Source organism: Typha latifolia, chromosome 1, assembly GCF_019914945.1.
Source record: "Typha latifolia isolate L0001 chromosome 1, TyphaL0001v2, whole genome shotgun sequence".
In the NCBI taxonomy this organism is placed as follows: domain Eukaryota; kingdom Viridiplantae; phylum Streptophyta; class Magnoliopsida; order Poales; family Typhaceae; genus Typha; species Typha latifolia.
In genome coordinates this window covers 3,738,068-3,755,050 of record NC_133086.1, presented here as the reverse complement: position 1 = coordinate 3,755,050, position 16,983 = coordinate 3,738,068, and the positions used below count along the sequence as shown (strand labels likewise).

Below are 16,983 nucleotides of genomic sequence, written 5' to 3'. Positions count from 1 at the left end.
GTGGCGCAGCCTTTTTCTCTTCCTCAGTAACAAATTAACAACTCCTCATATTTTATTAGAGAGAGAGAGAGAGAGAGAGAGAGAGAGAGGAGGAAGAAGAGAGGAGTCGAGGGGAGAAGAGGAGGAGATTACTATGGCTGCATGTAAGCGAGCTCGATGAGTCCTTATTCTTCGAACTTGTATTTCTGTTTCTGTATCTTTTGATGATTCTTAGAACAAACCCTAGTAAAAAAAATGGCGTTCTAGGTGAGTTACATAGTTGTTTGAAGAGGTTCAACTACATTTTTTTCGTTTTTCTTGTTTGGATTCGTATTGTTTTCCTGGTCATGCATGCGATGTTGCAGCATTGGCAAGGTAATTCCCTTTTGAGACCCAATTTTTTTGGTTTGATGAGGTTGAAGCTTATCCGCTAATCCGTTTCGTCTTCTATAAATTTGGGAATGTTTTTGGAGTATTGTTTTTCCCCCCTTTCTATCTTATGATTTCCCCATCGTGCTTCTCGTTTCCAGTGTGCCTAAGTTGATCTCCGATGTTTCCGTTCGTAACTAAAATATATTTATTCCTTATCCAATAGTTGCGGAATTTTGCATGATAAAAGCCTCTTTGAAGTTTGAATGATTGTTCCTGAAGTCTTTTCTGATTTTATATGAAATGCCTCTTGAAATTAAGCCTGTGATTTGTGTGACTATTGACAAGCAAATTGTCTTCAATCTCATCTTTTCAGACTTGTATAAATTCTACTTCTGGTCCATTTCGTTATGATAAATGTATGTGTTTGATTTAGTTTTGAAGTTTAAACTTCCCCTGATTCCTGGTTGGATTACAGTAATGTTGAGAAACAATCCAATGCCTGTTGAGTTTGCCATGCTTGTGCATTGAAGAAGTATTACCTTGATCTTAAAATAAACTCTTTCATCAGCTATCTCATATCAGCTCCCAATTTCTTACTCCTTTCTTCCTTTCGCTTGCTTCAGGTAGTATAGGAGGAGCATTGAATGTAAAAATTTTGAATTTTCATTCAGAATTTAGCAAAACTAGGTGCAATTGGATAACTACCCAGTATAAGACCAAATGCAGTAGGCTTCTAAAACTGTCTGGTTCAAGAGGAAGTCAGATATGGCATGGACCATTTCAAGATACAAGATTTGACAGGCTGCCGTGGAGATCTGGAAGCTCATCAGTAGTGTGCTGTGCCTCATCTTCTGGAAGTATCTCTTTTCATTGATATACTTTATTTTAGCAGTAACCTTTTGTAATTATTGGACATAAGATATATCCATTGCTTTTTACCAGTTTCATTATTTGAATTGTTTGTGACTTATTGTGAAGAATTCTGTTCAAAGGAATAACGGGAAACCTATAGAAATTAGTTAAATATCATCTCCATACATTGTAAGTAAGTGTAATATGTTGCAATAAAGCTTATATGTCTGATCTATTTTCAAATCTAGTGATGAAAAATTAATTCAACAGAATGAGGCTGTTTAATTTTTTTTTTCTTGATTGTGTTCTCAACTTTTAGCCATCTTTACCGAACATGTTCTGTTAATCTGTTATTTGATTAAAATCCTGTATAAGAATACCCTTGCCTTTTCTGTAAGGGAAATAGTTTATATTTCTTGTTAATTTCAAGAGAAAATAATGTTTTTTTATTCTCTGTCCCAAGTAATTAATATACTTATTTTTTACATGAAATGTCAGAGAATAGTTTGGAAGAAATTAATTTGGAGAAGGACGAGTCTACCAGGAGCCAAGTTATCCCAGGAGGAGTGAGTATTGCCTCCTTAACTGTCAGATTCCTCTTTTAACGTGAATTATTATTTCTTCTCTGTTTCTATGTTTAGGTCTGATAAGTGGTGTATTGTGAGTGTATTTCTTGTTTGACTAGAGAGTTTGAGGTAATTTTTGGAAAAGTTCTTTTCTTGGATCATAAAAGGGATTTGATTTAAGGTTGTTTTAAAAAACTCTAGCTTTAATGCTTAGGCTCCCATTTTAGATAGAATATAGCCTCCGCTTATGTCCTGCCTAGATGACCGCCTTAGTATCTTATATCACATTTTAATATGTAGATTGACTCTAAAATTCAAAATTATTGTACTTGTTGATGATTTAGTGGACTCTAATAGTTTACTATAGTTCTTAACAAGAATGCATTAGTATATTGTTTAGATTGTAGGTATTAATTTTAAGTTTTTAACTTCTCTAACCATACATACATACATACATACATACATATATATATTAATCGTCTTGAATTTTGGGTGCCCACCTAGGCATTAAATCAAATAGAATGATAGTATTGTAGTAGCTATATAGAAATCCATTTTAGATAGAATATAACTAGCCTCCGCTTATGTCCTGCCTAAATGACCGCCTTAGTATCTTATATCACATTTTAATATGTAGATTGACTCTGAAATTCAAAATTATTGTACTTGTTGATGATTTAGTGGACTCTAATAGTTTACTATAGTTCTTAACAAGAATGCATTAGTATATTGTTTAGAGTGTAGGTATTAATTTTAAGTTTTTAACTTCTCTAACTATACATACATACCTACATACATACATACATACATATATATATATATATACATATATATTTTAATCGTCTTGAATTTTGGGTGCCCACCTAGGCATTAAATCAAACAGAATGATAGTATTGTAGTAGCTATATAGAAATCCACTGCCCTCTTAATTTTGTGAATAAATCTGAAGTTTGAAATTTCTTTTACATTGTGTTTGAAAGGTATGAATGATCTTGCAACTATTGGTGCATGCTTCCACATTGTTCATGGGCAGAACTTAACCAGTTTTTTTTTTTTTACCACAGGTGGAGTCGCTGATCTTAACTCTGTGTGATACAACCTCCATTGCAGAGATTAAACTGAAAGTAAGGCAGTGTAACCAGTAGGAAATACGGGAATGTTTTCTGTCTTATTTATTCAATTGTTTTTACACTAGCGGGCGGGCTTTCAACTCCATGTGAAGAGGAACTTTGTCCAGAAAGACTTACTCCCGCCTGCTCCAAGTCCTCCTCCAGCCACTGATACTGCAAGACAAGCTCCTGATTCAAATGGATCGGCTACTTCCCTGACGATAACCAAATCAAAGCCTTTAACAGGTGGCATCCAAAGAATCCTTGATACAGCTTCAGATGAAGGATTGGTGATCCTGCAATCACCAAAGGTGGTCTGCTTTGAATTTTGCTTTATGATCATTTGTCATCCTTCCTCGTTGTTAACTGTTTGGATCTTTAATGGTAACGTTTCAGGTTGGGTATTTTAGGAGATCTCGGACCATTAAAGGAAAGCGAGCACCTCCATCATGTAAAGAGGTACTCTATAGCTTGCATGATTAGCATTTGGTCGGGACATTGATACATCAGCAAATTTATGAAATTAAAATACTCTAATGTCTTTTGGAATGGTGAAATTCCTTTACTTCCCAACGTAGATATTTTGGCTAAATATTTTGATATTGTATATAGTCATATCTGTATAATACTTTTACTAGGTTTGTACAAATGATCTCAGGACGTGTTGCTGTTCGGGAGAATCTGAATATTCAAGAAACATTCATTAGATAAATATGACATCCATGTAATTTAAAAACTTGATTCCCAACAGTTAACAGACTACCTTCTCCACATTTACAACCACTACCACCCCCGTCAGCACAACTTGAATCTTTCTACTTTCTATTCTCCTACTAGTTTTCGGTCCTTCCCTCTATCTTCCCTCTATCTCGCAACCTTTTACCTGCCCTATGCTTCAAATCACATCTACCAACATATCTTCCACGTATCATTACTGCATCAATTGTGTCCCACCACCACCAGTTTGATAGCTTGATTGACAAACTTGATATCAATAATAAAGACACTCGTGGCATCCTGGAGAGCATTAATTTTTTTTTCTTTTTTTTTTCTGCTTTACTTCTTTCAATTAATTGCAAGGAAATAATGCATCCAGATTGGTCGTGTACCTGGATTAATTAGTTGATAATCCAGGATACCACTTTGGTCAGCATGGATGTCCTCAACAGTATGATTTTTATTTCGTTTTTCCCCCATCTCATGTCATTTATGATGAGCTCATTAGAAGTATGAATGCTAGAACTATCTCATGTCATTAGGCTTTACTTATTATAGTTTCATAAATTTACTCTTGGCAGAAGCAAGAGGTTAAGGAGGGCCAAGTGCTCTGTTACATTGAACAACTTGGTGGAGAGATTCCCATTGAGGTACTGCCATTGACTTCTATCAACTGTAAAATAAATATCTGATTCTAAATTCTGTCAAATTTGTTCTGAGCTACATTTTGTACGCATCTACTCATTTCAGTCTGACGTTACTGGGGAAGTAATCAAGATATTGAGAGAAGATGGTGGTAAGGAGGCTAAATTTCTCACTTATTCTGTGCCTATAGCATGCTTATTCAGGTTGTAATAGTGTTTGTGCAATGTTCTGCAGAACCAGTGGGATATGGCGATGCTCTTATAGCACTTCTCCCTTCCTTTCCTGGAATTAAAAAGCTCCAGTAGGCAGGTTCTTTGCATTTTCGGGAAGCAAATTACTGTCTCCAGAATTCACAACTTTCCGGGTGTTTCTATTCGTGATTTTGTTTTGGCGAGTATTAACTCTTATTTACAAATGTGAGGCATCATCACCTTCTGTCTTGCCCAACTGTTGTCGCAAAATATCTACAGACTACCGTTTTCAGAAATTTCTCAATATATATCCTGAGCTTTTAGTTCAGTATCTTTTATTTTAACTGTAAGACCGTCCTGTCTGACGAACAGAAAAAACCTCCATTGTCAGATCTTTTATTGCCCCCTCATCCTCGTCCTCGTGACAATAAGTGCCCTTTATTCTTAGTTGATACGATGATCGATCTTATTCAACTTACTTTTCCTTTACAATGTTAAAAAAATAGAGAAATTTCAAATAACACCTACATTTTCATTACTTTCTACTAAACACCTTAGTATTATTTTGACTAACTATTATTAACTTTGGTCTTATTTTTTATTTAAAATATATTTTTCTAATATTACCCACCTTTTTAAGCTGTCTCACCTTAGTCCATTGAGGCTTTTGCAATTTAACTATACTTAATTTTTTAATTTATACTAATAAATTTTAGTATGCATTGTATATATAAATTATGTGGACTCTGTTATAACAAAACATTCATCTGCTATATAAAATATATGCATTTAGATTTACATACTAAATTAAAAAACTAAATGTACTTAAATTACGAATTCTCCTAAGTCCATCCCACCAAATTTAAAGTCATGTTTCACATTTAATCACCCTACTCTATCCCACCACCAAAGAATATTTTAAATATTTTAAATTTTATTTTTAGTATTCTTTGATATGCTTTCATAGAAAATGATTGGATTTAGTTAACTCAAAAATAAGCACAGCTAATTACGATTTAGAGAAGGGCATGAAATTAGCTGATATGCGAGGAAATAGTTAAATGTGAAAATAACGGTTTACTTTAAAGAGGCTGTGGTCAGAGTTTACAATCAGGAGGAAAACATGTAACGGAAAAAAACATACATTCAGAAACGGCCAAATCCTTATTAAGATATCACCTGAATTATCTAGCATCCAAGAATCATATTTCCGACCTTGCTTTTATTGGGCAATAATAAGTTTCTTTGTATTGTAGATTCAGGTATCTGCAAGTTCTGTTGCTATAAGGTAGCAGATCCCCATCAAAAGAATAAGCGACAAACCTTGTAACATCTGATAAATGAAAAGAGGAATTTGCAGAGAGGCAAGGAATTAAGAAATCCGTCAAAGAACGAACATTGCCTGTCAAGAGCATGGTGGAGATTGGAGAATAACGGAACGACTTGATAGCTGTTGATTCTTCTGTAGGAAGAAGGGATGGAGTAATGGAACCCCTTCAAGATATAATGGAGTTTGCATTTCGATCAATCGTGACACCTGCACGACGAGGTAATTGTAATGGTCAAATTAGACTATGTGAAATTTCATAAGACTGAGATACAGATGCAGAAACAAAAATGCTATATTTAAGCAAGCCCCATGTCATTTGCAACCATTAAAGTGTCTGAACAATGAACGCATCACAACAATATCAAATTCACTGTTGCAGATAAGAAATCTGGGCTAACCCAGGAATATGCTAACAAGTCCTCATCTGGGTTTGTAAGAAATTTGGTGAACCAAAACTAGGCCTTAATGCGCTAAATCATCTCACATTACCTACCAAATAGGGGAAAAAAAGAGAAGAAAAACTGAATATGAAAGGGGAAAAGAATTGTTTGTCTTGGAACTTACAGCTCTGCGGAATGCAAACATCTCTTCTTGACCAGATAATAGAGATACAAGTCCAGAAGTAGTAGGTCCTGAGCCAACACTACCTGCTGCTAAAACATCTCGCCGTAGTCTCAGACCTTCAGTCTCAGTCTCAAATTGAAAACTGCAGAAACAATACCAAATTGCTTTATCTATAAAATTGACTTCCTGTTCATATTCTGTACAATATGTTCAACAGCACCGAAAATAAATAGATATATTGAATATTAGAACCAATTATTCCATAAAGTTAATGTTAAATGCAAGATATAAAGCAGTCAGGTATTGGGGGAAAAAAGATGGAGTGGTTCAAAGCAGAGTTGATATATTTAGTTGTAAGAACTGCTAAGAGAATCCATAGTTGGATATATTGATAACAAAAGTAACATTGGGTGAGGAGACTTAATTAACTGAAGAGCTTGAGCAAAGTGGTTAAGTTCCTTTAAGTTTGATAAAAGTGCTAGAATTACCTCTCCAAATCAAAAAGAGTTCCTTCATCAGTTCCCTGAAATAAATCATCAATAGAAGAAGATGCTAAACAGAAAAGGCAGCAATGATGATTGTACAACTCATCAATCAGGGTGATAAATCTTCGTGCCTGGAGTACAAATATGAAATTATAAGAAATATGAAAGGCTATAAATACTTGATCATCTAAAATATAAATAAAAATAGCACGACCAAAAGAAGATGTCATGTAATTGCTAGGGTCACCTACTTGTATGTTCTCTTTGTCCAACTCTATATTTGGTAATATCCTCTATCAATAAAATAGTTAAACCTTTCTCATTTCTATGAAAATCTTTTATATCCCACTTGTGGCAACTTCGCCATCATTAAACCACATTTCCTTACCTCTGCATCATTAGATTTGTCCAAACCATTTGTATGCTTTGCATCTTATCCTGTGGCACTCACTCATACTGGCATAATTGCAATTTGGTATTCTGTTTTGTGGTGGCACAACTCATATTGATATTCTCGTTCATTTAACTTACACCAATTTCTGACATACTTTTTCTCAACGATGGCCGTACCACAGACACGAACCATGCCGACCACCGGCCCAGCACTTCCCAACCCTACCGTAAGAGGATGAGAGAAAAAGGTAAGGAATACTTACCTTCGTCGCTCGCCAACTCTCTCTCTCTCTCTCTCTCTCTCTCTCTCAATCTTTCTTCCTCCTTCCCTTGGGCTGGGGCACCCGACGCAAGCAACGGCGACGGTGAGCTCAACGACGAGGTCGATGGTAAGAGGCGAAGCTATTAGGAGGGGTGTCGTGCGGCACCCCTCCTGCCACATGCCGGTACTTCACCGGCACGGCAAGTGCCAACACATACTCCCCATGCTAGTCGGCATGGCCATCTGGTCACATTCAAAACCATGAGGCATTACTGGACCTTTAGCTATCTTGTGATGAATATTATTGTGTTTCATGCATTCAAGAATCAAGCAGGCCTTCTAGCAGCAAGATCATCTAACTTTAGAATTTTTTTTCTCTTTTGAAATGCTAAAACCAAGTACAATTTATCTCTGCCACTATAAAAGTTTTATCTACTGTAAGCCATAAGATGATGCAATAGGGAATTCCACAATTATCAGCATAAATTCATATACACACACCTAATGGGTCTTTTGCGTGACATCTAAAAGTTTCTAGCAAGAATAAAATATACTGTCATGTTCATCTTCTCTTATACTCCTTCCATGTACACTGAAATGCTTAGATAACTGCTTTGTGTTTGAGCCAAAAATGCAACTGTTAACATATATAACTTTACTCAGTTACATGATGATGCAGGACAGCGTGTTGATTGTAGAGTTGAGAAGAAAAAGTAGGGAGAAATAATCAAACTCGTGGAATCCACCAATCGGGGTATCGGAATCCACCGACGTTGGAATCCACAAACAAACACTCAATAGGCAAAATCTCTCAAAATATTCATTAACCCATAAAAGATGATTACAAGCCTTTATATAGGCAAAATAAAATAAAAGACAAAAGACGAAAATAGCCCTAGAAGATGACTAGTCACAACCCTCGTTAAGCCAAAGGGTCACGTGTGCAGCCCTTTTGTGCTTACGAGAATACACGTGACGAAAAGTGGTGTCCCTGCCACATGACCTATACATTCCACAGAAAATCCTATATTGCAAATTGTTCCGTTTCATTATAAGGTTTCAGGACTAATTTTCAAGGGTCTTCTCAACTTTAGAGTATGAGATAACAAAACCATACTATTTATTAAAGACTAGCATGATTATTACAATAATGGTGAAAGCACTTATTACCAGATTATAAATTATTTCAAGCTTGAGAATACTAGAATAGTTGTCATTGACATAAATCAGCATGGAACTCAAAGTGTAGAGAAGATCCTCCTTTTAAGGTTATGAACAGATTTGCCATCTAATGAACTAATAGATTGCTGCCAGCAAAATAATTTCTCGGGCCTGCATTAATAAGCCATATAAGGAAAAAAAACTGTAGAAAATTTCTACTTGTTCTTAAACTAGAATACCTTGTCACGGATTCTCATACTCATCACTGGAATTTCTGATATGAAAACTGTATGGTAATTTCTAGCAATTGCAATATAATCTGCCGCCCCAACCTGGACATAGCAAAGCATTGAGATGGATGTCAGCACAGATGTTAATTCATAAAGGGAATAAAAAAGTATCAGATGAATACTGCTCCTATGGAGAGCACCTTTTAACTTAACTTTTAAACTAAATCCTGGTTAAGAACCTAATGCTACGATATCAAGTTCTATCAACAAGATGGGTTGGGTCATGCAGGCCCAGGCCCTTAGTTGAAGTATAGCAGCTGAGATCTTGCCCGAGCATATCAGGGTCCAAGGAATGCTGGAGCCTACCATTTGAGCCTCTTTCACTTTTAACAATAGACCTTGTTCTGGTAGCTAGATAAATTTGCTTCAAGAACTCATCGCTAAAGATCATCTATCACGTCAGCCAAATAAAATAGCATCACCATAGTCTTTGTTGAAACAAAATTTTCTTCTCTTCTTTCCTTTTACATAATTCTTATTTGCCTCCAACCTTAGTCTCATGAAGCAGCAACATGAAAAAGCTGAACCTTCATGTAGTATGCAGTATGCATCAAGAGGCCTCTGGCCAGATATCCAGATTTTGTGAATATATCAGAGTTCAACAACATAGCTACTTAAATCATTAGGATGGTCTATCGCCCAAGGAATTCACCAATATATCTTGAAAATTACAGGGAATATTTTTTCTCCCCCACCTTTAATGCATCATTAGCATTGTTCTTCATCATTGCTGACTAAATAGCCACTCTTGGTTCTTTATCCTATAATAACCTTTCCACAGTGTAAATCCATAATCAGTTCTTCATCAAATAGCTTTGTTGTCAATGATTGATTTACTTAACTACTGTCTTGAAAAATAGAATATCCCAAGAAAGAATGATAGCATAGTTGTTAGGTACAAAAAATTCATAATAACAGGTAAATTATAATGAGATACGTAAAAGAATTGAATGACACACTATATGATTACGAGCATCCAAAAGACCAAAACATTGAAATTTTACATAAAAGGTACTTCAACACATCTCTATCAAACTCAAAAGATTGGATCCCTAATTCAGGTTTCTTATCATATACTTTCGAAGCAAATAATTTTATTGCCATAATTCCTATATGCATCACTTGATGCATAGGTAAGAGTAAGACCATACGTCCATCGCCAATTTTGAGCCATCAGGATTGAGGTCTGAATCCTGCCTGGATAATAGCTCAATTCTATATGTCATACTAGTGTAGATGCCTAAAATTTATCCAAATTTAAAGATAGATCTATCATCTATCTGTGTATGATGGAAGCAAGTCTATTACCGGGCGGCCACATAGATATTCAAAGTGAAATCTTGCTACTCCATTACAGCTTTCGGGAACCTCCAGAGCCCTGTTAAAAATAATAATCTGAACATTAACTGGCAGCGTATTTATTTAAAGAAAGTCAAGTACAAACACACCTGCCAAACATAACAGGAATGGTGATCGAGGTTATACTTCCTCCAGCTTTGTTGGTTGTTTCCTTCCACATTAACTCATATTCTCTGTGAGCATCAGAATTGGAAGGCCAAAAGTAGTGAATCTGCAGTCAAAGTAGTCAGAAAATAGAGTTAATTCAGGTCTAACTATGTAGATGTTCCTTGAGGCACAATTCTTATGATAACAATGGCATATGAATTGACTGCTATTATTGTAGTTATAAGATTTTTCATACAGATTATAATGGTTTACACCTTTCATGCACCATTATAGTCATGAGAGTAACATAATAATATTTGCAAGGTAGTAGTCCTGTTCACTATATAAGTTAGACGACTAGGTAATCCATAGTAAATCAGCACTAATATAGTTCAAAACTTTATTCTAAATATTTTCTGGTTTAAGGACGGCTATCGTAATAATCAGCCTGTACAGATTTTTGACAGTTTCTACCACTAACCCAATCAACTAGATTTCCACTTGCACTTTGATATGGCATATGTAATTCTTCAAGCAAAGATCTGTTTCACTCTGAGTGGAAGTAACTCTGAGGTTTCTAAATGGTGCAACTTAACAAATAAATATACACGTATCTGTGAAGTGTGAACCATATAGATATACAGAATCCAATATTCGAAGTCCAATAACTCATGCGAGGTCACAAAAAACTGTAATTCACAATCCCCAAGAACCTACACAATAATTAGATAGCAGAAGATTTTTCTTCATCCAGCTATAAGCTGCAGGCTTATAAAGTGATATACATAATAGTGAGTATGCAAACTCAGAAATCAATAAAGACAATGATAAATTCATTTACATTGACACAGCCACAAATTATCTTGAATAACCACGATGACTTGTTAAAATAATTCTAGACACACCTGATCCACATTATTAACTGGAATTAGGCGGCGGTAATCGGTTTCACTTCCAACAAGAATTTTTTGGCAATTCTTCTCCAACTTGGACAAAAACTCAGTGAAGATCTCCTTCTGCATACCATCCTATAGCATCCCAAAAAAATAAAAAGAACAGATGTTTATACAAACTATGAAGAATTAGAGTATCAATATGGAGCACAGAAAATTTCAAAACAATAATTGACAGAATGCAACATCTATTGCAAGTTTAATTTCAATGTAGCACCTCTGGAGATGTCTCTATGAAATAAACATTCTCAACACCCCAATCTGGTCAACTGTAATTGTACTATGTAATTTATGATGTATTCATGTGTGCTATTAAGTATTAACTATTGATTACCCACATTTCCTAAAATATGCAAACAAAGAACAGGGCGACAAAGCAAAGACCAAAAAAAGAAAAAAAAAGATACCTGGTTCAAATCCTCAGGCGCTCTATTACTGGTAGCGACAAGTACTGTTCCAGTGCTTAGTAATCTGCTCACAATTCCAGATAAGGCCACAATAGCAAATACATCAACAGTCTGTGTAAATAAAACAAACATAGTATTTGCATAAGTCCTTGTGTAATAGTTTGAGAATGAAAATAACCGTAACCTATTGTTGATAGCTGAATTATCAAATTGACTTCATCTACTCAAGTGAAAGTCTTCTCTAGAAACATATTTTTATCTAAAAGGATAAAGCAATATGCAACAAAATACTATCACCACTGCCTGACCTTGATCAAAGTATAAGGAAGGGATTCAGCAGATCCACTGATTCATTATCTTATCTAGCTCCGTCAATAAATTAGCATCAGAGAAAATTAAGTTTTCTTATTACTATCTACTAATGGATTAAGAAGATTAAATGCACACTGTTAGTGAAGCATCTTATGATATTTTAATGTGTTTGAGATTCAACAATATCTATAAAACTAATTACATAACATGCAGCAAGGGATTCTCTGTGAAAGCAAACAAGTAGTACTTGAGCTGAACCTGGGTCATCCCGGTAACATTAATCACTGAAACATGAATTACAAAATGAGCTGTCATGTCAAAAAGTACCATCTCATATGCATCATCTGGAAGGAACACTAAATATACATGGATTCAGCTAGAATATTGAGAATTCTCATCTTCATTGTACCTGTATTTCATCAAAGCAAAGAATGCTTGCCCCAGTCTTATCTGCTCGCCTGTCAACAAGAAATTTATCTGCAACAGCCGGAAGAATGTGTTTCCTATGCACCTCTTGCTTGTATCTCTCTTCGCCAATCAACCATTCTTTAACCTTTTTATCGAAAGGGAGGTTAGCAATCCAATTTAAAAGACTCGTATGGGAGGAGTTGTCCTCAACTTGGTTCTTCCATATGTCATGCATATGTTCATGTATCTCAAGCATGGCCTGCAGTCAAAGATCCAGATTTAAGAAGATTATGAAAATTAAGTCTCAGAACACATTACTGAAGTATGCAGTAGGAGTAACTTTGAAGGAACTATAATTGTATTTTCTTTAAGAGACCTATCCTATTTTTATTTATTTGGTTCCGGTCCTTCTAAACTTTTGGCAGTACTGCTAAGACCATTTCCTGCCCTGAAGGCACAAAAAAAGCTTGGAATGGGGAGCCTTTTTTCCCCTTATTCAATGACAGAGAGTTAGAAGTATTCTTGTGGAGTTAAGGCATTTCTATTTTAGGTGCACCATTAGGTCTGAGTGTATGACTATCAAGCATCTTTCCAGTGCCCTGGTGGTGTGTTGGATCCATGTAAACAGCCCATTGGTAAGGCTATGTGATTCACTCCATCACCAACCCAGTACCTGCAGGAGCCTTGTGCAGGCCCCTTCAGGGTCAACTTTGCCTTCAGGGACAGCTTGCAAGTAATTTTTAAAACTATGTGCAGCACAAATAGGCAATACTCTACTTTTCCCACAAGAAACAATATTCACATTTTATTATAGCTAAAGCTGGTAATATGGATGCTTGAATCTTTGAAATTTGAATGCATAAACAAATGAAGGGAGAGTTAATCAGGTGGTGCCTCTTGTGACAAAATTACCTCATGAAAATGAAATCTCCTCCTGTGCTTAATTATACCTTCAGTAGCACCGAAAAACATGTCCATTAGCATGGTCTTCCCTGCATGAGTATAAGTTCTTAGAAGTTAGAACAGAAGTATAAGAAGTGTTAAAGAAAATTTATATCCTCAGAATGTCTACTAAAATATTCCATGAAGCTAAAGAAAGTACATCAGAAACCAAACTTAGAATGGATAAGAAAGAAAGTCACTATCCTAGAAATTCTTTCTTGCAAGGAAAAGAATGAGCAAATGTTTTGACAATATACCACTTCCAACGTTTCCATATAAATATATTCCTTTTGGCGCAGCAGGTGCAACTGGTCGGCAACCAACTGTTGAGTCTAACTTCTTCTCTCGATTAAGGTATGAGACCATTTTCCCAACACCAGGTTCTACATTTCCACGTGTTCTCCTAATTGAGGAAATCATCATCAAGTAAATAGTAGTAGTGTCATATAGAGGTCAAGCAAGCAATTAAATATGTAAAGAAAGCAAATTTAGATAATAAGCTTATCCAGTCCATGCAGATAACAATGTACACAAATATACACACGAACAGAAAAATAGAATAGTCTTTCACCATAAGGATGGCGCAGATAGCAGTGTAATAAGAAGAACTAGGAGGGCTGACAGACTACTATGTACTAAACGCAGGTGTTTGTGTGTGCATAGCATATGGCATTTGCCATGTCAAAGTAGTAATCGATGATATTTAGGTACCGGTGATATAACATCTCCAAACCCATCATCCTTCCACCTCAAGGTCTTTTAAATTTGTTTGTCTGTTATGTACATAGCTGCCTTATTATTTGTTAATTCTTCCTTTGCCGTGTTATATTTAAGTCCAATTATCCCTTTCAATACTATGCTTTTTCCTGCTGCTATCAACTTTTAGGCCTTCAATTATTGATGAAGAACAGAATCCACATGGAAGACGGGACACATTACCAACAAAAAGAAAAATCACAACAATAACTCATGTAAGTGGGGCTTCCCTACCGAGAGATCCACTTGTCAAGAAATCTTCTCCGGCTTTTCCCTTCTATCCAGACACCATCTTGTTGTTTAAGCCCAGCTTCCTCCAAAAGAAGTCTGCGACGCTCACTCTCTCTACTCTTCTCCCAAATTGCCAAAATTTCCTGCACTTAACAAAAAGGCAAAATCAAATTAAACAATCTGCTATCTCTCAACTACATACTTGGCAAATGAATCATCTGCCACAGAGAGAAACAACACTATACATGGTAATCCTCCATTTCCTTCTCATACTGCTCGAGCTTTCCAAGTAAATCTTCTAATTCAGATGCAACTTTCTCCTGGTAGATATCATGTTGCAGTCTTCCTTGACTAACCATTCTCCTATATAGGGCAAGTGGGCCTTCAGATAGAACAACAATGAAATAAGAATAAACTAAAAGAAATTTAATGGCTAAAAGTCTAAAACCACATCACATGAGAATTGATGAGCATACAAATTTGCATACGCAGTGAGCAAGAAATAGGAGTTACAAATCAGTAGAAAAGGCTAATCTTGTCGAGATTCAGTGAACACCACGCCGAGAACGCTGATAAAACTAAATGCAGGTTCTGAACAATAATAAGTCCAAAATTGGGGTGTTAAGTGCTATTTTCTCCAACGAATTTATTACTCCGAAAACACCGCGATGCTCGCATGATCGTATCAAACAAAAGAGAAGAGACTGGATGAGTTACCTGGGGGCCGATTCGAAGATATCCACCGCGATTGGAAGTAGAAGCGGGAGGGAGATGCTCTAATTGTAACGCTCTCGAGGAGGAGCATGGAAGATCCATGACGACGAGCTCCCACGCCTCTGCGGGAAAGGATCGACGAGATCGAGGTAGCCCCTCTCATGCCGATGCTTGCAGTGGTAGGAGGAGAACGAGAAGGATGGTAAGATTAATGGAGAAAAGAGGAAGGGCGGGGACCAGCGGCGCCGTGGAACACTCGGTCTCCATCTACGTGTTCGAAAATGAGCCCAAGGCTCCGCTTCGCAGGCGTAATTTGTCAAATATTAAAAGCTAGTGGTTGGATTTGATCGCGTTGTAATAAAGTTCGTAGGTTTAATTCTCTGACACCGTCTCATTTATTTTAATAAATGAGGCCCTAAACGAGTATATTGAAGAAACTATCTTATTAGTGCATTTTTTTTTTAAATTTTCCTTATGATATAATAGATTTATGTAATGCTAAAGTTAGTCTACAAGACATACGTTATATATCTTGTCATTAAAATCCCAAAACTAAGTCAGAAGTAAACCAGTTAGCAATTCTTTTGACGAGATTGCCTAATTTACCTTTAAGCATACAGGACTGTGATCTATATATATATATATATAAAAAGAAATGGTCAAATATTAAAGTAAACTTGGTTATTTCCACCCTGTAATTGCTTTTATTATTCTTATCATCTTACCGTAAGCATCAGCTCATCTTTGCATGCATGAAAGTCCACCATGAAAGAAAATGATATTTGCATGAAAGTCCTAATACGATTCTATATTTGGCACTTCGGACGACGTAAAGTTCGACGTTCCCCCTGGTATCTCGTAAGGCAAGGAGTTTCACAACTTCACATTGCCTAAATTTACGAGATTCTAAGAGGTATTCGACGATTAGCCATCGATTTGTTTGTACACATGCATGCACCGCACTTTTAAGGCCTTCTCACCTATATTACTTACCTCACTATACATACATAGTTCACCATCATCAAAATTATCCATTCTCTCTCAAAGAGAAAACCCTTTGTCGTCATCATCGTCTTCTACGGATCGAGAGGTTGTAACATAATCTCAATCACTTTTTTCCCACTCTGCAGTCGATCTATCATCGATTTAATCTGCTAATTTTGGTGTCTTTTATATAAATCTTTGAAGAGCTCTTAAATTTCCATTGAACTGTTTATCACAATACATGCTGAAATTATTTCTCGTAAGTTCTGATTAATAGGTGTGTTTTCCATAAGACAATTCTTTTTTTCTTTTTTGTTTCTGACTGCAATGCTTGTTGCAAGTTTGTGATTGTAACCCAAGGTAGATTTAGAATTTATTCTGATAAGTATAGATTACGTAATGATTATTCATTCATAGCAGTCAACATTTCCTCCAATATAAATTCCCACATTTGTCCGAAAAATAGACACTTTATTAGAAAACAAATGTTCCTTTTTTTTATTATAAAATCCAACAGCATAATCTCTTTCTATACCCATTTCTCGTATTTTTCTTACAAAGGTAACATCTGAACAAGCTAGAATTTAGAAGAGTGAGTTTTTAGTAAAACTGTACATTCTAATGCACTCTATTATCTTCTAAATTAAAGAGAAGCCAAGAGGAAAGAGATGGAGGAGGAGGCCGGAGGCGAGACTGCAATGGAAGTCGGCGACGACACCATCCATGACGAAGAAGGCCGAGAAGAGCACATTGCCCCACGAACTCTTAGTTTTGGGCCAGCTTATAAGATGCCGCAACGCAAACCAACTGTTTGTTTTAATTCCTTGTGCTTCTATCTTGCTTGCTCTTCTTTGACATATAGGTGATGCATGGAGATGTATTCTTTTGGCAGAACTTTTCTATGATGCAGACTC

The 16,983-nt window shown here is 36.0% G+C and overlaps 2 protein-coding genes across 3 annotated transcripts; one reads left to right on the top strand and one right to left on the bottom strand.

Annotated features, from left to right (window-relative positions):
• LOC140794974 (uncharacterized) lies at positions 1-4,775 on the top strand. The gene is made up of 9 exons (XM_073147284.1): positions 1-143; positions 975-1,208; positions 1,702-1,769; positions 2,834-2,893; positions 2,965-3,189; positions 3,275-3,337; positions 4,177-4,245; positions 4,346-4,391; positions 4,475-4,775. Exons 1-9 carry the CDS (start codon positions 134-136, stop codon positions 4,543-4,545), a joined length of 846 nt encoding a protein of 281 aa, XP_073003385.1. The 5' UTR covers positions 1-133; the 3' UTR covers positions 4,546-4,775.
• Positions 4,776-5,488: 713 nt separating this feature from the next.
• LOC140780422 (uncharacterized) lies at positions 5,489-15,410 on the bottom strand. 2 transcript variants are annotated; one of them, XM_073125974.1, is made up of 14 exons: positions 15,089-15,410; positions 14,617-14,753; positions 14,375-14,514; positions 13,642-13,787; positions 13,355-13,434; positions 12,444-12,701; positions 11,723-11,833; positions 11,268-11,390; positions 10,365-10,486; positions 10,225-10,294; positions 8,866-8,958; positions 6,814-6,941; positions 6,326-6,467; positions 5,489-5,968 (listed from the first exon to the last, which is right to left on the bottom strand). In XM_073125974.1, the coding sequence occupies exons 1-14, from the start codon at positions 15,246-15,248 to the stop codon at positions 5,837-5,839; spliced, it is 1,842 nt and encodes a 613-aa protein (XP_072982075.1). In that variant the 5' UTR covers positions 15,249-15,410; the 3' UTR covers positions 5,489-5,836. The 2 variants fall into 2 exon arrangements, with proteins under 2 accessions (XP_072982075.1, XP_072982076.1); XM_073125975.1 differs by having other exon boundaries at positions 14,617-14,734; positions 15,089-15,374.
• Positions 15,411-16,983: the final 1,573 nt, after the last annotated feature.